Source organism: Malaya genurostris, chromosome 3, assembly GCF_030247185.1.
Source record: "Malaya genurostris strain Urasoe2022 chromosome 3, Malgen_1.1, whole genome shotgun sequence".
Lineage (NCBI taxonomy): Eukaryota > Metazoa > Arthropoda > Insecta > Diptera > Culicidae > Malaya > Malaya genurostris.
Genome location: NC_080572.1, coordinates 115,619,563 through 115,643,446, shown reverse-complemented (window position 1 = coordinate 115,643,446; position 23,884 = coordinate 115,619,563). Strand labels below are relative to the sequence as shown.

Below are 23,884 nucleotides of genomic sequence, written 5' to 3'. Positions count from 1 at the left end.
AATTTAGATTCAAATGAAAGTTTTATGGTTCCGTAGGATTCTATAAAATTTTATCCGAACCCTTTCACACCGTCATTTAGAGCGATGAATAAATAAATTCTAAATTTAGCTAAAAGTTGTTTCTATTTGTAGGTTATGTTAGTTGAAATTCAAACCATTTTTTTTGTTTTTATGCAAGAACAATAGGAAAGTATTTTGAACAGTCAAGTTATAACTTCCTGTAATATCTCGAATCGTTTCAGAAAACACTCTTAGAGGATACTTATAGATACTTAATATTGTTAATATTGTTTTATTGTGATTTATAAGATTCGTAGTTCATGGAAAGATTTGTAATAACAGTAGTATCATGCAATTATCCTGCACACTAATGCCGTTTTTGTTTGAAAAAAAAAACTGAAACTGACCCAGGTTAGTTTCCTCAAACAAACACTTTTCACGAAATTGTGTTGAGTTCGCACTTAGCAAAGGGGATGTGAGCAAACCCCATATAAGAATCAGGTTCGAAACTAACTCGAATTGCAATTCGATAACGTTGAAAAAGTTTTCGGATTGGACACTGGTTTAGGTTTTGCATCAAGCGAAAACGAAATAAGAATCGTCTAATAAGCCTGTCAAAACCGAAGTCTCCCTTCAGAATGTTGTTCGAGAAAATTTGGTTTTAACTGACCGGAGATTTTATTTTGCGTTGTAAGTACTAGTACCTTCAAATAACCAATAAAATCTATAGATGTCTGGGAATTTGATCGTGAGAACGTGTGTAATCTATCGATATTGAAATTCGTTAATTTAGGAGAATTGTTTTACATAGCTCGTTTTTAACTTGAAACCTTTAAGCCAAAGAATATATCTTTTTAGTAAACGATTTCTCGTCTAATGTGATATCAACTATTTATGTCAATTATAAATTTTTTTCATGTCAAATTCAACACTAGTACTAGTAAACAATACCAAAAATAGACAGTAGCTGCTATCAATTTGCTTGGACTACGCACATGCGGGAAATCGGGAAAATCGATTACATTATCTGTGTTGCCTGTTAGTCTGCAGACAAACACGTGCTAGTATTGGTGTGCTACGTTTATCGCCAAGCAGCGTGGAAAGCAGAGCATTTTCCTTTTTACCGAGCAAGGATTTAATGTTTCGCTGCTTTCCCCTTTTCTTTGCAGGACTCAGCGAGACCCTACAGAATAGCAGTACACGCAGACAGACAGTGGCGCTCGAAGCGCGAGGAGTGCAAGCAAACACACCGTGTAGTGACTTCCGACCGCGACTGATTTGGACTTCGTTCGGTCAAAGAGGGATATTTCGTTACGATTCGGTCGAGCTGTGCTGCGAAAAATAACATAAAAATCGCATCCCAGTTGATTATGCTCAGTTGTTTTGTGCTTTTGGTATCTTCAATTGTTTATTCTCAAGCCTTGTCGCTAACTTCTCGAAGTTTGATTGAAAGAAAATTTAATCGAGTGGAATCCAGTGATATGGTGTAGTACTGAACGGTTTGCAGGAATAGTTTTGCGGTGGTAAATCTATTATTTGGATAACGAAGAAGGGTGAAGAAAAATCAGCTAGTGAAGCTAGTGCGGATACGATTGCATAAGTTCTTTTGTTCTCTGCAGCATAATCGTGCAGGGAAAAATAAGGCATAATTGTGCAGGAAAATAAGCAAAAAAAACAGTAAGAAGCAAAAAATCGATGTGCTTGTGATAAAATTCGTTGCTAATTTAGAGGAGTTTTTTTTATAGAATACTAATTTACAATCGATAAGTGATCGAAGTGAACTGCTGAAAAAAAGTTCTAAAGTGATCGAAGGTGGACATTAAAAATGTCCTCCATATCTGCACAAGGAGTAGTCGAACGCGCTTCGGCTGAGCTTTCCAAACGTATTAATGGCTTGGGTTTGCGTTCGAAACATCATCATGGCAGTGGAAGTGGTAAATCTGGTGAGAAGACAAGCGTAATGGAACGTGTCACAAATGTGCTCTGTGGTGGATCTAGTAGCAACAATTCAGCACAATCGGTAACCTCTGGAAACGCACCAGAGAAACCTTCCAGAATAACTGGTAATATGACGACCAATATGTCAAACAGTGGGAAAGGATCTTCCAGCAGTAAATCACAATCTAACACGCCGCAAACAACCCGAAAAATTGCACTTCACCACCAGCACTACAGTACTAATAGTAATATGAACCATCACGGAGTGTTAAATGTGCACAGTGGTAAACTGATGGCACCAGCTCCCCCTCCTCCTCAAATTATTACTATCGAACAATTGCTTCAAGACGAACGGTTTCTCAATCGATTCTTCCTCTACTTTTCGTCATTCGAACGCTGCAGTTTAGCACAAGTTTGCCAAAAATGGCGCGACATGCTCTATCGTTCGCCTCGTTACTGGAGTGGTTTAGTTCCGGTCCTACAGTGTCGCGAACTGCGTCAAATCACGAATCAGGATCGAGTGAAACTCTATAACTCACTAATCCGACGAAGTTTCCACGCCGTTTCTCTTATGGGAGCAACCGACGAGGATGCACTGGATCTGGTGCACTCTTTTCCTCTCGCCTCAAAACACGTACACTCGCTTAGTTTACGATGTTCGTCCATCAGCGACCGAGGATTGGAGGCATTACTGGATCACTTGCAGGTTAGTTCCGAAATAATTATCACTAATGCAGTTTATGCTTTCAAACAGTTGATGATGGTACTGTATTTGGAGTTTCAGTAATATGAAGAGATAAAGTAGCTTCGCAAGAAAATTATGCCAAGTTTTACTTCGAACATGACATTGTAAATCATTCTTCATGCTACTTCATCACATGAAAGTTTATTAAAGTAGTACAACAACCCGTATTTAAAAAAAATGATAATGCGTAATTCAAAAGCCAATTAATATTCAGGAATATGGTTCATAAGAAAAAGCTACTTTGAAACCTTCTTTTTCACACACAAGAACAGGAAAGGGGTTAACATGTTTCAAATTTACATTCGAGAATAGAGCAAAAATCAATTACTTCTTCCAGAAAATTTCTTTTAATAACTCTAAAGTTAGATAAAAAAAAAATATTTGAATTTTTATATGGTCTTTCGTTCACAAATAGTGGAGAAATAAAACATTACGGGATGGGTAATGTCAGAGAAATAAAAGGATTGACATAAATGCCGTTCTTAAGCGCAGCACTCATGTAGTGTAGCACCTACCGGTTCGTTGGCACCCGAAGACCCAAGACTGGTACTAGGTCACAAATTTATTCGACCCAGATCTAATCTAAACCGACGGAGATTCCCCAAACTAAGGAAGCTTGCTCGGTTCCGATATCCGTTTACAAACCAGGCCAGTGATTCTGTGTCATTGTCTTCCCGGTGGAGGGTTTAACGTGAGGTTTGGAGCATGGTTTGTCACTTAAAAAGAATCTTCATTCAAAGATGGGTAACTATCGTGAAGACATCAAACAACTCAGATCAATCGGTAGAGCATAATAAAAGAAAACAAAATCATATTATCACCACTAGCAGCAGTGATGCTAGATATATTAAGGAATGAGCCATCGTTCGGGCCTTGTGTCGGTTTTCCTTCAATAACTTTTTCTACAAAAAACATTTTCTTTTGCTGCTCGACCACCCATGGAAGTTGACCATCAATGTCAACTTCCTTTCTGAGAAGCCTAGATAGGCATGTAGTGTCGGTAACGGTTTCCCAACTGGCTAAGAATAACGCTACGGTCCACCTGTACCGGTGGTATAAGTTCACCAAACGGGTAAGCCGTGTGGCATCCGGCGGAATCATTTTTTACCAAGAATTGATCCACTGGTTTCCTGTTCCATGTCGTAAAATGCCAATAAAATAGGAACTCCCAAGTCAAGGTGTATTTCAGTGCCGATGTCTGGCTGCAGGAGGTTACACAATGCAGTCGTGAACGGAATATCTTGGGTTTTGCCTTTACTGTGTTAAGCGAAGCTCTGGCACAGTGGCCGATTTCATTCTTTGTAACTCGTGGGATTTAAATGATTAAATCATTTAAAAAAATTCTTCCATGGTTTGCTATAGGCGATTATAAGCCAATATATTTGGTTTCTTCTAGTTGTTATATGATAATTGCAGGACATGGAGTGTTCATTACTTTAGTTGATAATAGTTAGAGTAGCACAAATCAATCTCCAGCATAAGCGTACAGCAACTATGAATCTATCCAGACTTCTGCAAGAAGATAAAGCTTCTATAGCTTTAATTCAAGAATAATATTTCCAAAAAGGAAATTTCTACGTTGGAAAGTTGTTAAACCCAGTTTTCATTGCCTTCAAAAAGAATGGTATGACTGAGCCACGTGAAATGCCGCGAGCATGCATACTTGCGAATAGTGCTCTCGATGTTTCTCTCATATCGAAGCACACAACTCGGGATATTTGTGCTGTCACAGTTAGTACGACTACTGATGGCATAGGCAGAAAATATGTCTATTGTTCGGCATATTTACTGCATAACCAACCTTTGCCAAGCGATGACTTAAAAAAGGTTGTATCATACTGCTGCAAATGTGATTTACTGCTTATAATCGGCAGTGACATCAATGCTCACCATTTGGGGCAGCACAGATATAAATTCGAGAGGCTCTGATATGAAAGAATTTGTGAGCAGTACAAACCCGCACATAGTCAATGCAGGAAATCGTCCAACTTTTGCGAGATTTGGTTTTGGACGTAACTCTCTGCTCTGATAGAATTGCGCATGAGTTGGTGAATTGGCTTGTCTCCGATGGGCTCGAACCTTCGTTATCTGATCATAAGTACATCTTCTTTGATAATTCAAAAGTTAAATATGCGACAAGATTTTACGGGTACCAACCAACAATTCAAACCCCAATTGATTTGGAAAATGTTGTTGACAAGACAAACTCACTCATAATTGCAGCATATGAAGAGGCTTGTCCATTTCGGATTGTGCGAGCTACTAGAGGAACTCCTTGATGGGATGCTGAACTAGACTTGGTAGAATGCTGAGCTAGACTAAGGAAACTATGCAGAAGAGCTTGGAGCCACCGACGCAGAGATGGGTCAGGGGCATTCGTGACGGCTCGAAGGGCTTACAAAAAAGCTCTTCGATCGTCTGAGCCTTTTTAATGTCGGCTTCTTAAGAACTTTAGATGGTGAGTACTTGTCTGATGAAGGTGATGTACTTCACTAGCTTTTCAACACTCACTTTCCAGGATGTATGGAGCCATCACTAACAACTGAGACTTCACTATATCATAAATGTTAGTTTGGACGTGCATCCGCTAAATGGAATGCAACATGCTTACCAGCGTGGAAAGTGAACCCTGTTACAACATTGAAAAATCTTTCACACAAAAGCAATCTTGTTTGGGAGTTTTCCTAGATATTAACGGTGCCTTTGGTATCGAGTCCTTCAATTCAATTTGGAAGCAGCTCGTGGTCATGGCATAACGAATTGGATACACGCAATGCTTAGCAATCGACGACTTTGTTCATCGCTCCGGCAAGCAGAGATAAGAACGCTGAGTGTCTGTGGGTGTCCTCAAGGTGGTGTACAATCCCCAGTTGTATGGATCGGTAGTCGCTGATGGTTTGTAAAGGAAACTCAATTATCTTGGATTCCCGACCTACGGTTTTGCCGACGATTATCATATATTGATGACCGGTATAAGCATTAACACTCTCTTTTATTTTATGCAGCAAGGCCTGCGATCTGTTGAGCAATGGTGTTGTCAGGTTGGATTATCTGTAAATCCGGGCAAAACATCAATGGTGCTTTTCACTCATCGTAGGATAATCACAGGAGCTCGTCCGTTACAGTTCTTTGGTTTAGAGGTTACTGTGGTTGATCAAGTTAAATACGCCGGGGTCATTCTTGATGCAAAACTGAATTGGTCTGCTCATATTGACTTCAGGATTGAAAGAGCTCGCATGGTTTCCGGCCAATTTCGGAAAATCATAAGAGCTCAAACCCAGATACATTGATTGGATCTACACAACTATCGTTAGACGAATTTTAACTTGTATGGAGGCAGAGAGGAGAAGTTGCGACAGTTCAGTCAAAGCTAAATCATCTCCAAAGGATTATCCTGATGGCGATGACAGGAGCATTCACGACAACTCCTACTGCTGCTCTAGAGGCGCTACTGTTCATTAAACTACTACATGTGTTCATAAAATAAGAAGCATTATCTTGTGCATACCGTCTAAAGGTTACAGGGCTTTGGAACAGTAACCCTATAGACTATGCTACTAGCCACACTCGCTTGTGGTCTCAAATGGTTACCTGGGATGAGTATTTACTCGCTCCTAGTGACCTAAGTCTCACATGCAGTTTTCCTTTCAAAACATTCAATGTGAGCAATCCTCTTCGTGAGGAATGGTTGTCTGGTTATTTGGAACGACAACTTGATGAACACATAGTTTGACGGTTCTCTGTTGAATGGTCGTGCTGGTGCTGGTGTCTACTGTCGTGAAATGAAGCTAGAGCAGTCTCAATCACTTGGTAGATTACTATGTTCCAAGCAGAAATCTATGCGATTTTGTGTGGAATACAATCGGCCCTTCTGTGGTAAATGAATTTATTTTTGTTCCGACAGTCAGGCAGCCTTAAAAGCACTCAGTTCGAATGATTCACGGTCGAATCTAGTGATCGCATGTCGAACTCAAATCGAAGACCTTAGTATTTCAAAAGCAATGATCTACTGCATTTTTCCAAGCATCATTGCAGTATTCTGATCAGAGCTCTGACTGGACATTGCAAACTCAATTATCACATGGCTACTATATAGCGTGCTGAGTATTATTCTTGTGATTCGTGTGAATGTGATTACGGTACTTCATATCATCTGAGATGTAACTGTCCCGCATTGACGCAACTGCGTATCCGGGTTTTTAGTTTTCCATACATGGTTGAGTCTGTGTACGCGGAGCTAAAATTATAGGATATTCTTTCGTTTCTCACCCAATGTGGTAAGGAGCTATAGTCAGAAGGGTTCATCGTTCTGCCTGGAGTGAATGAATCCTTTCTGTAATGACCTTAAAAAGGTTTAAGCAGATTGTTTGGCATCCTTTATGGGGTGCCGAATTCTACTTCTGCTCGTACATACTGATACATGATGTCGCTTTTGTAAAATCTCTAAATCCTCTAGGGGGTTGGAGGTTTTATGACCTGTGCATTTTTGCACCTGCGGATCGTTCAGCATCCTTTCGGGGATGCAGAACGACTTGTTTCTTTATGTTTTGTGCTGTTTTTCCACCTCACCCACTTCACAATTTCTTTCCATGTTCGTTTTATCCTTCCCTTCTCATCAGAAAATTTATGAGAAGCTACGGCAAGGCACAAATCTCCAAATAACTAGGGGAACGTGCCACTTGAGCCAAGTAGTTCTGATTCCTGATTCCTGAAGATGAGTTACTATCGTGAAGACTTCAAACAACTCAGATCAAGCGTTATAGCATAATAAAAGAAAACAAAATCATATTACCACCACTAGCAGCAGTGATGCTAGATATATTAAGAAATGAACCATCGTTCGGATCTTGTGTCGGTTTTCCTTTAAAAACTTTGTCTATAAATGTCGGATTGTTTTGCAGTCTTCGAAGCTTTTCTTCCTCATTAAATTTTCTACAAAAATGATACATGTACTGATTTTTAGAGCCCATAGGTTGATCTCTAGCCGATTTTTTTTTGTAAAAAGTAGATTTCTCCATACTAAATCCTATACAAACTTTAAACCTCGGGCGCGAAAATATAGTTTCACCGATTGAGCTAAAATTTTGCATGGTGGTTATGGAACCCAAAAGGAACACGAAACGTTTGGTGGAGCTGAAATCAATATATTGTCCCATTCTTATGTGCACCTCTCTATGCTCGGTTTTCCACAAGATATAAAAACCACAACTTTGTTACTAACCAAGTTCGAAAGGAAAATAACCAGGGCTTGCAAATTGAAGCAACGAATATTAACAAAAGAGTTTCACTCCCATTTACTATCCTAACCGGGATAGTAAATGGCAAACCGGTTCGGATAGTAAATGGCAAACGACCTTTGCCTTTACTTTCTGACATATCAGAGACTCGCTAAGATGCCTAAGTTCGACTCCTCTGGTAGAAGGTTAAAGTTTAGATACGAGAAGCCTTCTGCTTACTTAAATGACCCTTATCACGTCTCACTTTTCCGCACTTTATTCTTCACATCCTTGCTCTTCCTTGAGTACTATGGCTCTATAATTTTCATATTCTTTCTCTTCTTATAATCTCTATTTAGTTTGATATCGTTAAAAACCGAAAAAAGTAAAAATTACTGATTGACCAGAAGTCATAAATAAAAAAGCAAAAAGTATATGCACAGTGTAAGTTCCCATGAAACAAATTTATTGGTTTGAAAATGGACTCAAATGCAAAACTTCTGCTATAAAATGTTTAAAGTATGTTTGACGTGTGATCAAATTCGGTCTTGGAATGCGAACATTATGTTCAAAAATGATTTCTGTAAACCTACACTGTTAAAACACCGTAAACATTGCCTATATTACTTTACTTCGCGTCTTGTAGCACGCCGTGAAGCAAGGCCTTGTTTCTCGTACAATACTAACGAGAGCGAACCCTTCATTTCATTACATTGTCATGGATTGCTTAGTTCATGTGTTAACTGAGACTGAGAGCACAGACAATTTACTTGGCAGGGGGAATTGGTCTGCTCAGTAGCATATATTCTCACGCATCCGCAGTTTCTCTCTAATATAGGTCTCTCATTCAGCTATGTCAAGCAAAGTGTTCACAGTAGATGTTTTTTTGTTGCTTCGTTCGTGTGAGGATTCACAATACAAGCCCTGTCAAGAGCCAGTTTCGGACCAGCTCGTGATTGGTTGAAATTGAAACATAAGCAAGTACAAGTTGTTGAAATTAATAGAAGTGGTAGAAAAAGTGTTGTCAGTATCGTCGGTAACAACGTAATTGAAAATTGCATATTTTGTTCTTCAGATCATCTTTTTAAAATTATCAATTTCATTGGGATTTAAGTTCAATTTGTTTTTAAGTTCTGTCAATGTGAAAAGTATACGAGTACATCACTGGATGATACAAAGAGAAAGCCTGAAATCACGAAGTATGGGCGAGAATATTGATTATGTTTGTTGTATGATACTTGAGAATAGCACCAAATCTTTGGATACTTCTGTTTGTAAGTATTTTTCTCAAACTGAATACGTTAGATATTTTAGTTAATAAAGCTGCAAAAATTCGTTACCCAAAAATAAGTGTTTTAGAAACAATTTTATTGAACTGTTTCAACTAAACGTTTTCTTTAAAACAAGCATCTGATAAAACTGGATTCAGAGCTATATTTTTGACGGATATAATATTTGTCTAGATATTTTTAAATGATAAATAATCGCATGTTATCAGGGGAGAAGCTTTTCAGAATGAATAATTATCTCTACTGGCAACAGTAATCGCGAGGAATGTATTATTTATAATAGGGAGCAATCGGACTAAGAAGAGAAATATTTTTCTGGAAAAAAGAAGCCGGTTGTCTGGTCCTGTCCTAGCTGCGTACACATACAATTGACATGATAATGTAATGTCGTGCGAAGGCGTTGCTGAACTGAAGATTGATTCCGCTCCAAGCTGACACCCACATTATCAGATCCGAATGGATTCCGAATGAATTCCGAATCAATTCCGAATCGGCGAGAAATTTCCATTCGGAATTTCATGTGGAAATCATAATGGATTCCGAATCAATTCCAACTCCAGTGCAACAACCGATTCCGAATGAACCGGTTCGCCTACAACCGGTTGATTCGGAAATCATTCGGAATTGAGTGAGAAGATGTGGACTGAATTGTCAATTTGTCTTCTTCTTCTTCTTTCCCTATTTTGCACGTTTTTGTGCTGACTTTCAGTTTATTTTTAAATGAAAACATGTAAACTGATTATACACATTGAAATCTTCATGTTTTTCGGATATACAGAACTAGTAAATAACCAGTTCTTCTTAGAATTCCAAACTAAACTGTTGAAATTCGCTGGAAATTAACAAAACGGCCTACCTTAGTCAGCATCATCCATTCTTCTAGCTGGAGTGTAGTGAAATGGCTTAAGTCGCCTAAATTTTACACTAACACATTCATAAAATGAGCGAATAATCAATGACATTTATAATGTCACTGTCAATCAGGTTGATCGAGCAGCCAATTCAGGCGAAAATTCTAGCACTGAACCGATCGAGCACTGAAAAATCATGCAGTCGAGTAAGAATTCATTACGCATTCCGTCATTTCGATAATGTGGGCAGGGTCTGCTTGTAATGTCATCATCGTGATTACCCACTTGTACGCGGCTGGCAGATTTCCCTCCAGGCGACGGGCTATGTCTGCCAGAATTTTTTGCAGACATTCTGCTCGAATTCCGGCAAGAGTCTGTGATTCCATAAGGAATTCTTCCGGTCTCTCTTAGGCTTTCGCTTTAGTCTTACTAGAACAAATAATGTCGGACTCTAAAAATTTTGTAGCAACCGTTTCCTCAATGATTACTCTCAGTAGTAGCAGAATTTTATCTTATAAAGTTTTCCAAATAGTAAGTGTACTTGAATGAAAGCGATGTTGAATTATTCTACAAAAATGTTTTTTACTGAATGTTACTGAACGCCTGTCTCGCCAGCCCGATGCCCTTATTAAGCTCGGAATTCTTGAATTGTTTGCGCCTTGCTTTGATCAAAGCACAGTCTTAGGCATGAAAACTAAAGTGGCCTCTTTGGATACTCTTAAAATACTTTTTAAATTTGAGTACATTTGGAATCTCTTCTGACTCGCACTCGGCTGGGTCGAATTATCAACACTTGTCGTGTTACTCTTCCTGCAACCTTAACCTTAACCTTAACGCCTTAGTATATAGCTTAAGATTTGGCAACAAGCGTTTAAAAGTCCGGTATACAAAGGATTGAGAAACTAGTCTGGAATCTTCCGGATTATTTGAAAAAATATTCTCGTGCAGAGAATCAATCACTATATTCTCGCGTAATGCGATGAGCAGCAGTCTTTTGGATATTCTCTTCATTCAGAAGAGGAATAGAATTATGTAGTCTAATGTGCCAATTCTATAAAAATGCTTAACATTTTATTGAGTTTTTTATTGGCTACTAAAGTGCAATGGGTGGAACATTTGGTGATAAGTTGTTCGTAATAGAGTAACCGCCTCTTAATAATTTTAACAAAACCCTCCATACCCTTTTTCAAAACTATTGATAACAGTGAGAGAAATAATTCTTCCGTTGAGGAAGACAAATGTTAGTGCATTAGTTCGACCACAATAAGTGCAATTGCATTTGACTTTATTCAAAAGTGTGCTATCAGAAAACTCAATCATTAATTCAAATGGTCGTGTCACTAATTGACATTAAAAAATAGGATTTGTGAATGAAATCATCATGCCAGAAAACATCAAGAATAATGCATAATCATTCTTCGTTTAGTACAGTTGCTCACCAGATAGGACTCTCTATCTCAGTTTCGAGTCATACAATTTAATATGTGACTGTAGAAATAAAGGCATCGTACAATTTGTGTTTGAAATGGGTGATGGTAATGGAGCGTAATGAAAATATCCAAGAGATGAAATAAAACCATCAGCGTGTGTGATTTATTTCTGCTAGGATTGAAATTTTGGCAAAACATCAAACCGAATTTTTCTTCGGTCCATTTCTTGCACCTTGGACCATGATGATCATATTTCTACCATCAATGCAATTTTGTGTGTAAACTTTTTTAAATTTTATTTTAAAAACTTAAAATTGTTTAGTTCTCAATTGTGTTTTCCCTTGACAATAATAGCAGTAATAATAATAATAATAATAATAATAATAATAATAATAATAATAATAATAATAATTATAGTTATAATAATAATAGTATTAATAAACATAATAATTATTATTATTATTCTTATTATGAAAAAAATAATAATTACAGTCCTTAATATTATTAACAATATTGTTATCATAATGTTATCAATATTGATAATAGTGCAAACATTCATGTGTGTAGTTTTGTCACTATCAGGTAAATTAAAATCTTTCTCAATGGGAAATGAAAATGCCTGCTTAGCAAAAGGAAATCCCGTTCATACCCACTTTAACGGTTACCTTTTAAAACTCGACTTCCTCGACATCCCTCAAAGTAAACAGTTCGTACCGAGTTTGGTTTGTTTTATCCCCCATGATGTGAGATATGACAGCAAAAGAGACATATATATTTGACTACAAAGCGTAGTTTACATGTAGGTTATGTTAATGCCACAACAGAAGGCAGCGACCGCTCGTCTGCTGACTTTCGTAAACTACATTGTTGTTTATAGACAATGTCGTTGGTCGTAGTTGAAAGTATATCACTGAAACATGTTCTTTCGTGGGATACCATATAGACAAACAACATACTCTATTAAAGTGTGCAAGAAGAACAGCTACCGTAACATGAATTGGTGCATGTAACTGCATGAGGTGTTCAGGAATATGGCTTCAACATTTCTGCTATGGTCAACGCTTCCAACCTCACTAGACTGTCTCAAAAGGAACTCAAGTGCCATTCCGTGGTTCAACGTCAGAATCAGTATAATGGGATTATGTACAAACGGAACTTAGGAGCTATTCGGGCGACTTTAAGAAAAAATACTACGCTGTAGACTCCTTCTGAAAGTCAACATTTTATTTGAATTTCGATGAACCATACTGCATGTTCCGATCACCTCAGTGCTTCGAAAATAAAGTATTTTTATATATGTAAATAGATGTGTGTGGGTTGGTATGTGTATTTGTTTGTTAGTAGATATGTAGTTGTATAAACAGTTCTTTCATTAAGAAGCAAAACACTTCGAAAACGTATGAGTAATGTCAACAACCTTATCGTACCTTCTATCAGTAACCCCGCAAAATAGGAACTTTTGATTTAACACGCGAAAGACAATGGATATGGAAGGTTGTCGTAAAACTGCTTTTTAGCATAAAATGATCAGTTTTGTTTATTTTGTGTAGCGCGATCTAATACAAATGCATTGAAGCAGCGTAGCTAACTTTTATTAGGGAAATAAAATCTATATTCATAAAATGGTGAGCATAGCATTGATGAAAAATTGATCAAAACTGATATTTCATCCAAAAAGCCAGAGTTAACATTCGTTTGAGTATAAATTATTGCTGAATGGTTTAAACTCAATCGTTCAAGCCACTTTGATAAACTAGTTGCACTGCATATATAAATACATAGATCTATGACATACGTCCCAAATAAAATGTACGTAATACACAAATTATCAACACAAGTGAACTCGATTTACATTTGATCCTTAAGGCCATCGTCCAAGTGATGATGAGATGATGATGATGATGATGGTCCCACCTCATACCCCTACAAAGGTATGAGCAGAACGAGTTATCTAAATGATAATTAATATTTTTGCACATATCTTAACCAGTAAACAAAAGAAAACGATCTGATTAATCTAGCAGGTATTGATTCTTCTTCAAAAGAACGACTGACCACAAAATAACATTCAAATATTTCGGATTTACTATCCAGGGTTAATCAAGAAAATTTCCAACCCGGGAAGATCCTTGATCACATCAGGAACCGAACCCGATATCTTTACCAGTATCAGACAGTAATTCATCTGGCCCTTCCCGCCGGACCAGTTCATCGCTACACACATCAGCTACGATGGAGTAACGAGACTGCGGATGAGCAGAGCCAAGCCCAATTCCATCAACAACTGTCGATCCCAATTAATCTCCCGAATCAATTCCTTAAATTATTAATCAAACCTTGCGATCAAGGTCAAGAGCAAACTTAACACACTGAATGCTAAGGCTCTTCGGCCAGTCCTATTCGCTTTCCAAATAGTCACTACCTGCTTCGCGCGCGAGGCTCAAACATTTGTAGACTGCTCATTATTTTTAACTCTCAAACAAACTAAAAATCCATCATCATCATACCGAACATAGTAACGTAATTCGTCTCACAATAATATATATAAACAAAAAGAAAAAGAAAATACAACCTTCGTAATACGTAAAAAAAATAAAAAATCTAAAAAATTTGAACTAACTAACTAAATATTTGCTTACAAAGCGGACTTTATGTGTGAAATACATAACCTTTTGAACTCCACCAATGTCGCTGCGCGTTTGATTTCTCTTGGCATCGAATTGAAAAAACTTATTCCCTTGTACAACAATGAGTTTTGCGATCTGGCTAACAGAAAGCTTGGTGTTCTAGCATCAGATGCGTTTCTAGTATTGTACCTATGCAAATCAGTTCCTCTTTCAATTCGATCACACAAATATCGAGGCAGCATGCCGTTTAATATCTTGAAAATAAATACCATGGTTAAGTAGTAAATTCTCTGTTTCACTGAAAGCCATTGTAATGCGTTCAGTAGAAAACCTGACGAGGTATATCTACTACATTTTAGAATCAATCGCATGATTTTATTTTGCAGTCGCTGTAATCTCAAGATTTGTGTGTTATTAGCAAGAAATAGAATGGATGGGCAAAAGTCAATGTGTGGTGAAATGACTGTTTTATACAAAAGAATCTTACTATGGGTCGTTAAGTCATTTTTCAAACAACATAATACACCATACTTTTTGGCAATCTTCTTGATGACGTTATTGATATGAGATTTGAATGTTAACTTTTCATCAATTATGACTCCAAGATACTTCATTTCTCTAACGCGATTAATAGTTTCACCATCAATTTCCACATTGGCGTCATGACCGGTGCTAACAGAAGAAATAACCATATATTTAGTTTTCGCGACGTTTAGTTTCAGTTGCTTAAATTTTAACCATCGAACCAGCGAACTTAGATCCTCGTTTAAATGTGCAACAGCTTCATTGAAATCTTTAGCAGTAATGAACAGAACAGTATCATCAGCAAACAAATTTATATCACAGAAACGTAAAACTCGCTTCATATCATTAATATACATAATAAATAGAATAAGACCTAACACACTTCCCTGAGGCACACCAAGTGAATTACCGAGGGAACTAGACACTACATCGTTAAAAACAGTCTTTTGAGATCTACCACATAAATCCATCATCATCATACCGAACATAGTAACTTAATTCGTCTCACAATAATATATATAAACAAAAAGAAAAAGAAAATACAACCTTCGTAATACGTAAAAAAAATAAAAAATCTAAAAAATTTGAACTAACTAACTAAATATTTGCTTACAAAGCGGACTTTATGTGTGAAATACATAACCTTTTGAACTCCACCAATGTCGCTGCGCGTTTGATTTCTCTTGGCATCGAATTGAAAAAACTTATTCCCTTGTACAACAATGAGTTTTGCGATCTGGCTAACAGAAAGCTTGGTGTTCTAGCATCAGATGCGTTTCTAGTATTGTACCTATGCAAATCAGTTCCTCTTTCAATTCGATCACACAAATATCGAGGCAGCATGCCGTTTAATATCTTGAAAATAAATACCATGGTTAAGTAGTAAATTCTCTGTTTCACTGAAAGCCATTGTAATGCGTTCAGTAGAAAACCTGACGAGGTATATCTACTACATTTTAGAATCAATCGCATGATTTTATTTTGCAGTCGCTGTAATCTCAAGATTTGTGTGTTATTAGCAAGAAATAGAATGGATGGGCAAAAGTCAATGTGTGGTGAAATGACTGTTTTATACAAAAGAATCTTACTATGGGTCGTTAAGTCATTTTTCAAACGACATAATACACCATACTTTTTGGCAATCTTCTTGATGACGTTATTGATATGAGATTTGAATGTTAACTTTTCATCAATTATGACTCCAAGATACTTCATTTCTCTAACGCGATTAATAGTTTCACCATCAATTTCCACATTGGCGTCATGACCGGTGCTAACAGAAGAAATAACCATATATTTAGTTTTCGCGACGTTTAGTTTCAGTTGCTTAAATTTTAACCATCGAACCAGCGAACTTAGATCCTCGTTTAAATGTGCAACAGCTTCATTGAAATCTTTAGCCGTAATGAACAGAACAGTATCATCAGCAAACAAATTTATATCACAGAAACGTAATACTCGCTTCATATCATTAATATACATAATAAATAGAATAGGACCTAACACACTTCCCTGAGGCACACCAAGTGAATTACCGAGGGAACTAGACACTACATCGTTAAAAACAGTCTTTTGAGATCTACCACATAAATAGTTTTCAAACCATTCATGTGCCATTCCCCCGATGCCAAAACGCCGCAATGTCTGCAACAATAAAGGTCTTGAAATTGTTTCAAAGGCTCTCTTCAGATCCAAGAACACAGCAAAAATACTCTCTTTGGCTTCGATTTTCTCCTTCCATTTTGCCAATACTAGGTTCAAAGCGGTTTCACAAGAGTGACCCTTACGATATCCCGATTGTTCCGGTATTAGCAAACTGTTAGAGTTCAAATAGTTAATCAGCTGATCTTTAACAACAAGTTCCAGAATTTTTTCCAGTGTGTGCAGCATGTTAATGGGACGGTACTCCTCGGCTTTATCCGTTCCAGTAACCTTGGGGATAGGAACCACCAGAGATTCCTTCCACACTTCTGGCACGTGCCCCGTGTACAACGATTCATTTACCAAATCCAGTAGATCGTGTCCGATAACATGAAAGTAATCCTGTATCACTTTTGAGTTTACATTGTCAATACCAGTCAATTTTCCCAAATTGAAACAAATATTTTTCAATTGTTCAAAAGTGATTGGTTGAAATTCATCAAGTCTACAATAGTTATTCATCGGCTGTGTTATTTCAACTGGTCCACCTACCAATTCAATACTTTGATTGATCTGCTGAACACTATTTATGAAATAACTGTTGAACTTTTCAGATACAATTTGTTCTGTGTGCTCTTCTATACCGTTAAAAGTTATGGTTTTCGATGCACTATAACTCTCTGCTGTTTTGTTGATTTTGATCGATTCTCCTCTGTATTCATTCATATCTAGTCTTCTTCAGGGCCCGTGAATAAATATTTCGTGCTTGTGTATATCTACTCCAGTGACTATCATTGTTAGTTCTACAGAATCTCTTGTACTGTTTATCCCTCTCCCGTTTTAACCGTAAGAGGTCTATTGAGTACCAACTGCGCGGGTGGTTTTATGAAATTTTCCATGAAAATTTGAAAAATTCGCCAAAACCAAAAATATACAGACTTTAAAAGTTTTGTATCTTTTATCTATCTGCAGGGTGAAAATGACTGAAAAATTCGGAGGATTTTCCGAGTGTTATCAAAAATAGCTCTGAAAAATGAGTGTTTTTGCGATCTTTCACCATTATTTGGAAAAATAATGCGGTGATATGAAAATTTTATTTCAAATTACTGGCCACAAGGATTTCAAAAGTTGTATTTTGACGATTTGGAAGTAATAAATGAAATACAAAATATTTTGCAACAATGCTAATTCAATTTATAAACTGAATAATGTTAGTTTTGTAAAGTTTTCTAAGTTTTCCACAGAATAATATCAATTTTTAAATGAACAATAAAATTTATCAATCGGTTATATGAAATTCGTTGATTTTCCATGAAAATATTCATATCATCGCGATATTTTTCCAAATAATTGTGAAAGATCACAAAAACACTCATTTTCAGAGCTATTTTTGATTACACTCGGAAAATTCTCCGAATTTTTCAGACATTTGCAGCCTGCAGATAGGTGAAAGTTTTTCAAAGGTCTGTATATTTTTGGTTCTTGCAAATTTTTCATCGAAAATTTCCTAAAACCACCCGTGCGCATGGTACTTGGACGATGGCCTTCAGCGAAGTTGAATACCTAGACACAGATAACAGATATACAGGCTCACATATAAACTGTGTGTAAAATTTGCTCAATCAGCGTGGTGAACACTTACAAATGTCACCATGATCGACACTTTCACATGAGCCACAATTTGGGGTGCAACATTCACTACACGCTAGATTTTTGTTTTACTGTTGGTTTAAATAACAAAGTTGTCTTTAACACTTAGGGAAATCGTGTGATAAGTGTTAAAATTGTTATAGTTGTTATTTCTATAACAGGCAGGAGGATTTTGTTATCGTTCCAGAACGTAGTGGAACGTTTTGAACGACCGCGGCGAACAGTCGAGTAGGTGGCAGTAGAGTTTCCAACGTATAGCAGATTTGAAATTTACACAGGATTTTGAAAAAAATTGTTTGAGTCTGTATAGCTGGTATCTGTGACATAGATGAAATCGTGTATATTTATGTCACATATGTTCACACATATTTGATGCATTCTGACATATTTTTAAGTGCTGAAACATGTAAGTTCACCTACTTGAAAGTTGGGTTATGTTTGACACATATTTGACATCAACGAGAGCTCGTCTCTTTCACACATATACACCACTGTTATATAAAGTGTAAACGTATCATGAGAGTGCGTGTTTATTTTCTTTCAACTCTAGCACTGGATCACTCCAAATTGCTAGATCAGAACTCTGAAATTCTCTGAAGTGGATGAAATATTTTCACCGAAGTGTGCACGCCGGTGAGGACTCTGGTATACGGTTCGTATAAGAGTATGTTCGGAACTGGAAGTCGGATTGAAATAAAATTCTGGAAATTTGTATGAGACAATCATACGTTCCATTTGAATATAAGTTTGTGGAAATCGATTCAACCGCCTCTGAGCGAAATTGGTGCAGTTATTTTCATTTTTTTGCACATATCACACATATATTGCAATCCGGAACTGGAAGTCAGATTCAAATAATATTCAGGAACTTTGTATTAGGCTACAAGACATTTCATTTGAATCTGTTTATAAAAATCGGTATAGAATTCGCTCAAACTTTAGAAACATTTTCCGAGGCAACTGAGCAAATGTCCGTGTGTGTGTGTGTGTGTGTGTGTGTGTGTGTGTGTGTGTGTTTGTGTGTGTGTGTGGGCCTGTATGTGTGTTGTCAACAAAGATGTCGAGATCTCAGAGATGGTTTTACCGATTGTGATCAAACTAGTCGCAAATGAAAAGTCTTCCCGTCACCCTGAACGCTATTCAATGGTTTTGAGATCGGATGTTTACTTTTTGAGTTATACAAAGTTTTATGTCAAAATTTTCAGTTTTTGCCTTTCTCATATAGGAAGGTTATGCAATCACTTGAAAAACCGACTAGTGAAAATTGGCCCGGAGGGCCAAGTGTCATATACCATTCGACTCAGTTCATCGAGCTGAGCAATGTCTGTGTGTGTATGTATGTATGTGTGTGTGTATGTGTCAAATAATCTAACTAGGTTTTCTCGGAGATGGCTGAACCGATTTTGACAAACTTAGATTCAAATGAAAGGTCTCGTGGTCCCATACGGAATTCCTGAATTTCATCCAGATCCGACTTCCGGTTCCGGAGTTATAGGGTAAAGTGTGTACAATATTGTACATTGTCACTTAAACCGGCGAAACAAAAAACGTAAAAAATTTCCTAAACTGGTCTCAAAACTACACAAATCGATAGTCATTATCAGTAGGCAACTAAACAAACCGATTCCGGCTATCCTGGTTCCCGGTATCCGGTTCCGGAAGTACCGGAAATAGTGGTCATATATACCAAAATGGATCTCACTCACTTTTCTCAGCGATGGTTTGACCGATTTCCACAAACTTAGATTTAAATGAAAGGTCTCGTGGTCCTATACGGAATTCCTGAATTTCATCCAGATCCGACTTCCGGTTCCGGAGTTATAGGGTAAAGTGTGTACAATATTGTACACCGTCACTTAAACCGGCGAAACAAAAAACATAAAAAATTTCCTAAACTGGTCTCAAAACTACACAAATCGATAGTCATTATGAGTAGGCAACTAAACAAACCGATTCCGGCTATCCTGGTTCCCGGTATCCGGTTCCGGAAGTACCGGAAATAGAGGTCATATATACCAAAATGGATCTCACTCACTTTTCTCAGCGATGGTTTGACCGATTTCCACAAACTTAGATTCAAATGAAAGGTCTCGTGGTCCCATACGGAATTCCTGAATTTAATCCAGATCCGACTTCAGGTTCCGGAGTTATAGGGTAAAGTGTGTACAATATTGTACACCGTCACTTAAACCGGCGAAACAAAAAACATAAAAAATTTCCTAAACTGGTCTCAAAACTACACAAATCGATAGTCATTATGAGTAGGCAACTAAACAAACCGATTCCGGCTATCCTGGTTCCCGGTATCCGGTTCCGGAAGTACCGAAAATAGAGGTCATATATACCAAAATGGATCTCACTCACTTTTCTCAGCGATGGTTTGACCGATTTCCACATACTTAGATTAAAATGAAAGGTCTTACCGTCCCATATGGAATTCCTGAATTTCATCCGGATCCGATTTCCGGTTCCGGAGTTATAGGGCAAAGTGTGTACAATATTGTACACCGTCACTTAAACCGGCGAAACAAAAAACGTAAAAAATTTCCTAAACTGGTCTCAAAACTACACAAATCGATAGTCATTAGCAGTAGGCAACTAAACAAACCGATTCCGGCTATCTTGGTTCCCGGTATCCGGTTCCGGAAGTACCGGAAATAGAGGTCATATATACCAAAATGGATCTCACTCACTTTTCTCAGCGATGGTTTGACCGATTTCCACATACTTAGATTAAAATGAAAGGTCTTACCGTCCCATATGGAATTCCTGAATTTCATCCGGATCCGATTTCCGGTTCCGGAGTTATAGGGCAAAGTGTGTACAATATTGTACACCGTCACTTAAACCGGCGAAACAAAAAACGTAAAAAATTTCCTAAACTGGTCTCAAAACTACACAAATCGATAGTCATTATCAGTAGGCAACTAAACAAACCGATTCCGGCTATCCTGGTTCCCGGTATCCGGTTCCGGAAGTACCGGAAATAGTGGTCATATATACCAAAATGGATCTCACTCACTTTTCTCAGCGATGGTTTGACCGATTTCCACATACTTAGATTCAAATGAAAGGTCTTACCGTCCCATATGGAATTCCTGAATTTCATCCGGATCCGATTTCCGGTTGCGGAGTTATAGGGCAAAGTGTGTACAATATTGTACACCGTCACTTAAACCGGCGTACCAAAAAACGTAAAAAATTTCATAAACTGGTCTCAAAACTACACAAATCGATAGTCATTATCAGTAGGCAACTAAACAAACCGATTCCGGCTATCCTGGTTCCCGGTATCCGGTTCCGGAAGTATCGGAAATAGAGGTCATATATACCAAAATGAATCTCACTCACTTTTCTCAGCGATGGTTTGACCGATTTCCACAAACTTAGATTTAAATGAAAGGTCTCGTGGTCCTATACGGAATTCCTGAATTTCATCCAGATCCGACTTCCGGTTCCGGAGTTATAGGGTAAAGTGTGTACAATATTGTACACCGTCACTTAAACCGGCGAAACAAAAAACGTAAAAAATTTCCTAAACTGATCTCAAAACTACACAAATCGATAGTCATTATCAGTAGGCAACTAAACAAACCGATTCCGGCTATCCTGGTTCCCGGTATCCGGTTCCGGAAGTACCGGAAATAGTGGTCATATATACCAAAATGGATCTCACTCACTTTTCTCAGCGATGGTTTGACCGATTTCCACAAACTTAGATTCAAATGAAAGGTCTCGTGGTCCCATACGGAATTCCTGAATTTCATCCAGATCCGACTTCCGGTTCCGGAGTTATAGGGTAAAGTGTGTACAATATTGTACACCGTCACTTAAACCGGCGAAACAAAAAACGAAAAAAAATTTCTAAACTGGTCTCAAAACTACACAAATCGATAGTCATTATCAGTAGGCAACTAAACAAACCGATTCCGGCTATCCTGGTTCCCGGTATCCGGTTCCGGAAGTACCGGAAATAGTGGTCATATATACCAAAATGAATCTCACTCACTTTTCTCAGCGATGGTTTGACCGATTTCCACAAACTTAGATTCAAATGAAAGGTCTCACCGTCCCATACGGAATTCCTGAATTTCATCCAGATCCGACTTCCGGTTCCGGAGTTATAGGGTAAAGTGTGTACAATATTGTACACCGTCACTTAAACCGGCGAAACAAAAAACGTAAAAAATCTCCTAAACTGGTCTTAAAACTACACAAATCGATATTCAATATCAGTAGGCAACTAAACAAACCGATTCCGGCTATCCTGGTTCCCGGTATCCGGTTCCGAAAGTACCGGAAATAGTGGTCATATATACCAAAATGGATCTCACTCACTTTTCTCAGCGATGGTTTGACCGATTTCCACAAACTTAGATTCAAATGAAAAGTCTCGTGGTCACATACGGAATTCCTGAATTTCATCCGGATCCGACTTCCGGTTCCGGAACTATAGGGTAAAGTGTTTTTAATATGGTACACCGTCACTTTAAATATTTTTGGATGCAACAAACATTTAAATCGTAATTTAGAGTGCGTACTAGAAGAGTTTGTGTGTCATGTTAGTTGGTGGCCGTACGAACCGACTTTGATTATACCGGTGCCGGAAGTGCATATAATAGTGAACCCACTTCGTTTTCTTAAGGATGACTTACGCAATAAAAGCACTGTTTTATTCTGTATTTTATGCACAAAAAATCTCTTGGTTTCTTTCAAAAATCGAAGAGAAAAATTTTGAATAGAATACCACAATATTATACATGAGAAAGGCATAATTACACCACTAGGTGGATTAAAACAGGTTTTTGATTATATCTGTCACAACTGAGCTTGAAAACAGAATATGTTTTTAGACTTAGATTCCGCACGGTAATAGCTATCCAACCAGCCATAGATTGTCAAGATCCGTCAATTTTGAATGGAGATATCGACAGTTTTGGGTAAACGACTTTTCGCCTTATTCCAGTAATAAGAGTTGTACGCGTATGATGATAAAGCACTATTTCGGAACCAAATGAAACACGATTTTTTATACTGTTACATACAATTGTTTCTAAGTACCAAAAAGACTGTGTACAGCATCTTTTTTCGTGGCATTTTGCCTCGGACCGATTTTAGCACGGTTCGTTTTGGCAACATAATCGTTCGAGTATGACATGTAAACTAGATGATGGTAGCATTTTCAAGTTGAAAGGAATTCCTAATTATTTTGATTTAAACTACTTACAGTAATAAATGCTGGAAGAACATAACATATACCATTCGACTCAGTTCGTCGAAATCAGGAAATGCGTATATGACAGATAATTTCACTCAATTTTCTCGGAGATGGCTAAACCGTTTTTTACAAATTCAGATTCATATGAAAAGTTGAATACTCCCATACATGGTTCCTGATTTACGTTTGGATCCGACTTCTGACTTTTTGACCACAGGATGATATGTAAAACGAAATTAAAATAATGCAACTCATTTCTCTCGTAGATGACTGAACCGATCTAAGATTCAAATGAAATCTAAGAACCATCTATGATTCAAATGAGAGGTCTCAAAATCCTATAAAACATCTTACTTTTTAATCAGATCCGACTTTCGGTTTAGGAGATACAGGGTGATTAGTATAAAAATGTTCATTTCACATAAATTAATCAGGTTTATCGGGTTTGCAGATTTGGATAGTCGATTACCAAATAAATTTATTTTAGTTTAAGCGGTATTCAGCTTTCGATTCGGAAAGTACCCAAAAATTTAATTCGCACTACAATTCCTTAAAAATGTTTACACACTCCTCAGGTGAATTTAACTGATTTCGGCTACACCGATTTTAGAATTCCGGTTCCAGTATCGAATCGTTTCTCAAAGCTCAATCATTTTCTCAAAAAGGCCAAATCGAACTTCAAAAACAAATATTTAAATTAAAGGAATTATGGTCCCATACAAAATTTGTGAATTTTATCCGATTCTGGAATTAC

The 23,884-nt window shown here is 37.4% G+C and overlaps 1 protein-coding gene across 4 annotated transcripts in view; it reads left to right on the top strand.

Annotated features, from left to right (window-relative positions):
- Positions 1 to 23,884, top strand: part of LOC131438842 (F-box/LRR-repeat protein 16) — a 105,346-nt gene that overhangs the window by 17,042 nt on the left and 64,420 nt on the right. For all 4 annotated transcript variants that reach the window (XM_058609173.1, XM_058609176.1, XM_058609175.1 and 1 more), the window contains exon 2: positions 1,170 to 2,644. In XM_058609173.1, coding sequence (XP_058465156.1) covers positions 1,826 to 2,644 — 819 coding nt within the window. In that variant the 5' untranslated portion in view covers positions 1,170 to 1,825. The remainder of the gene's footprint in view (positions 1 to 1,169; positions 2,645 to 23,884) is intronic.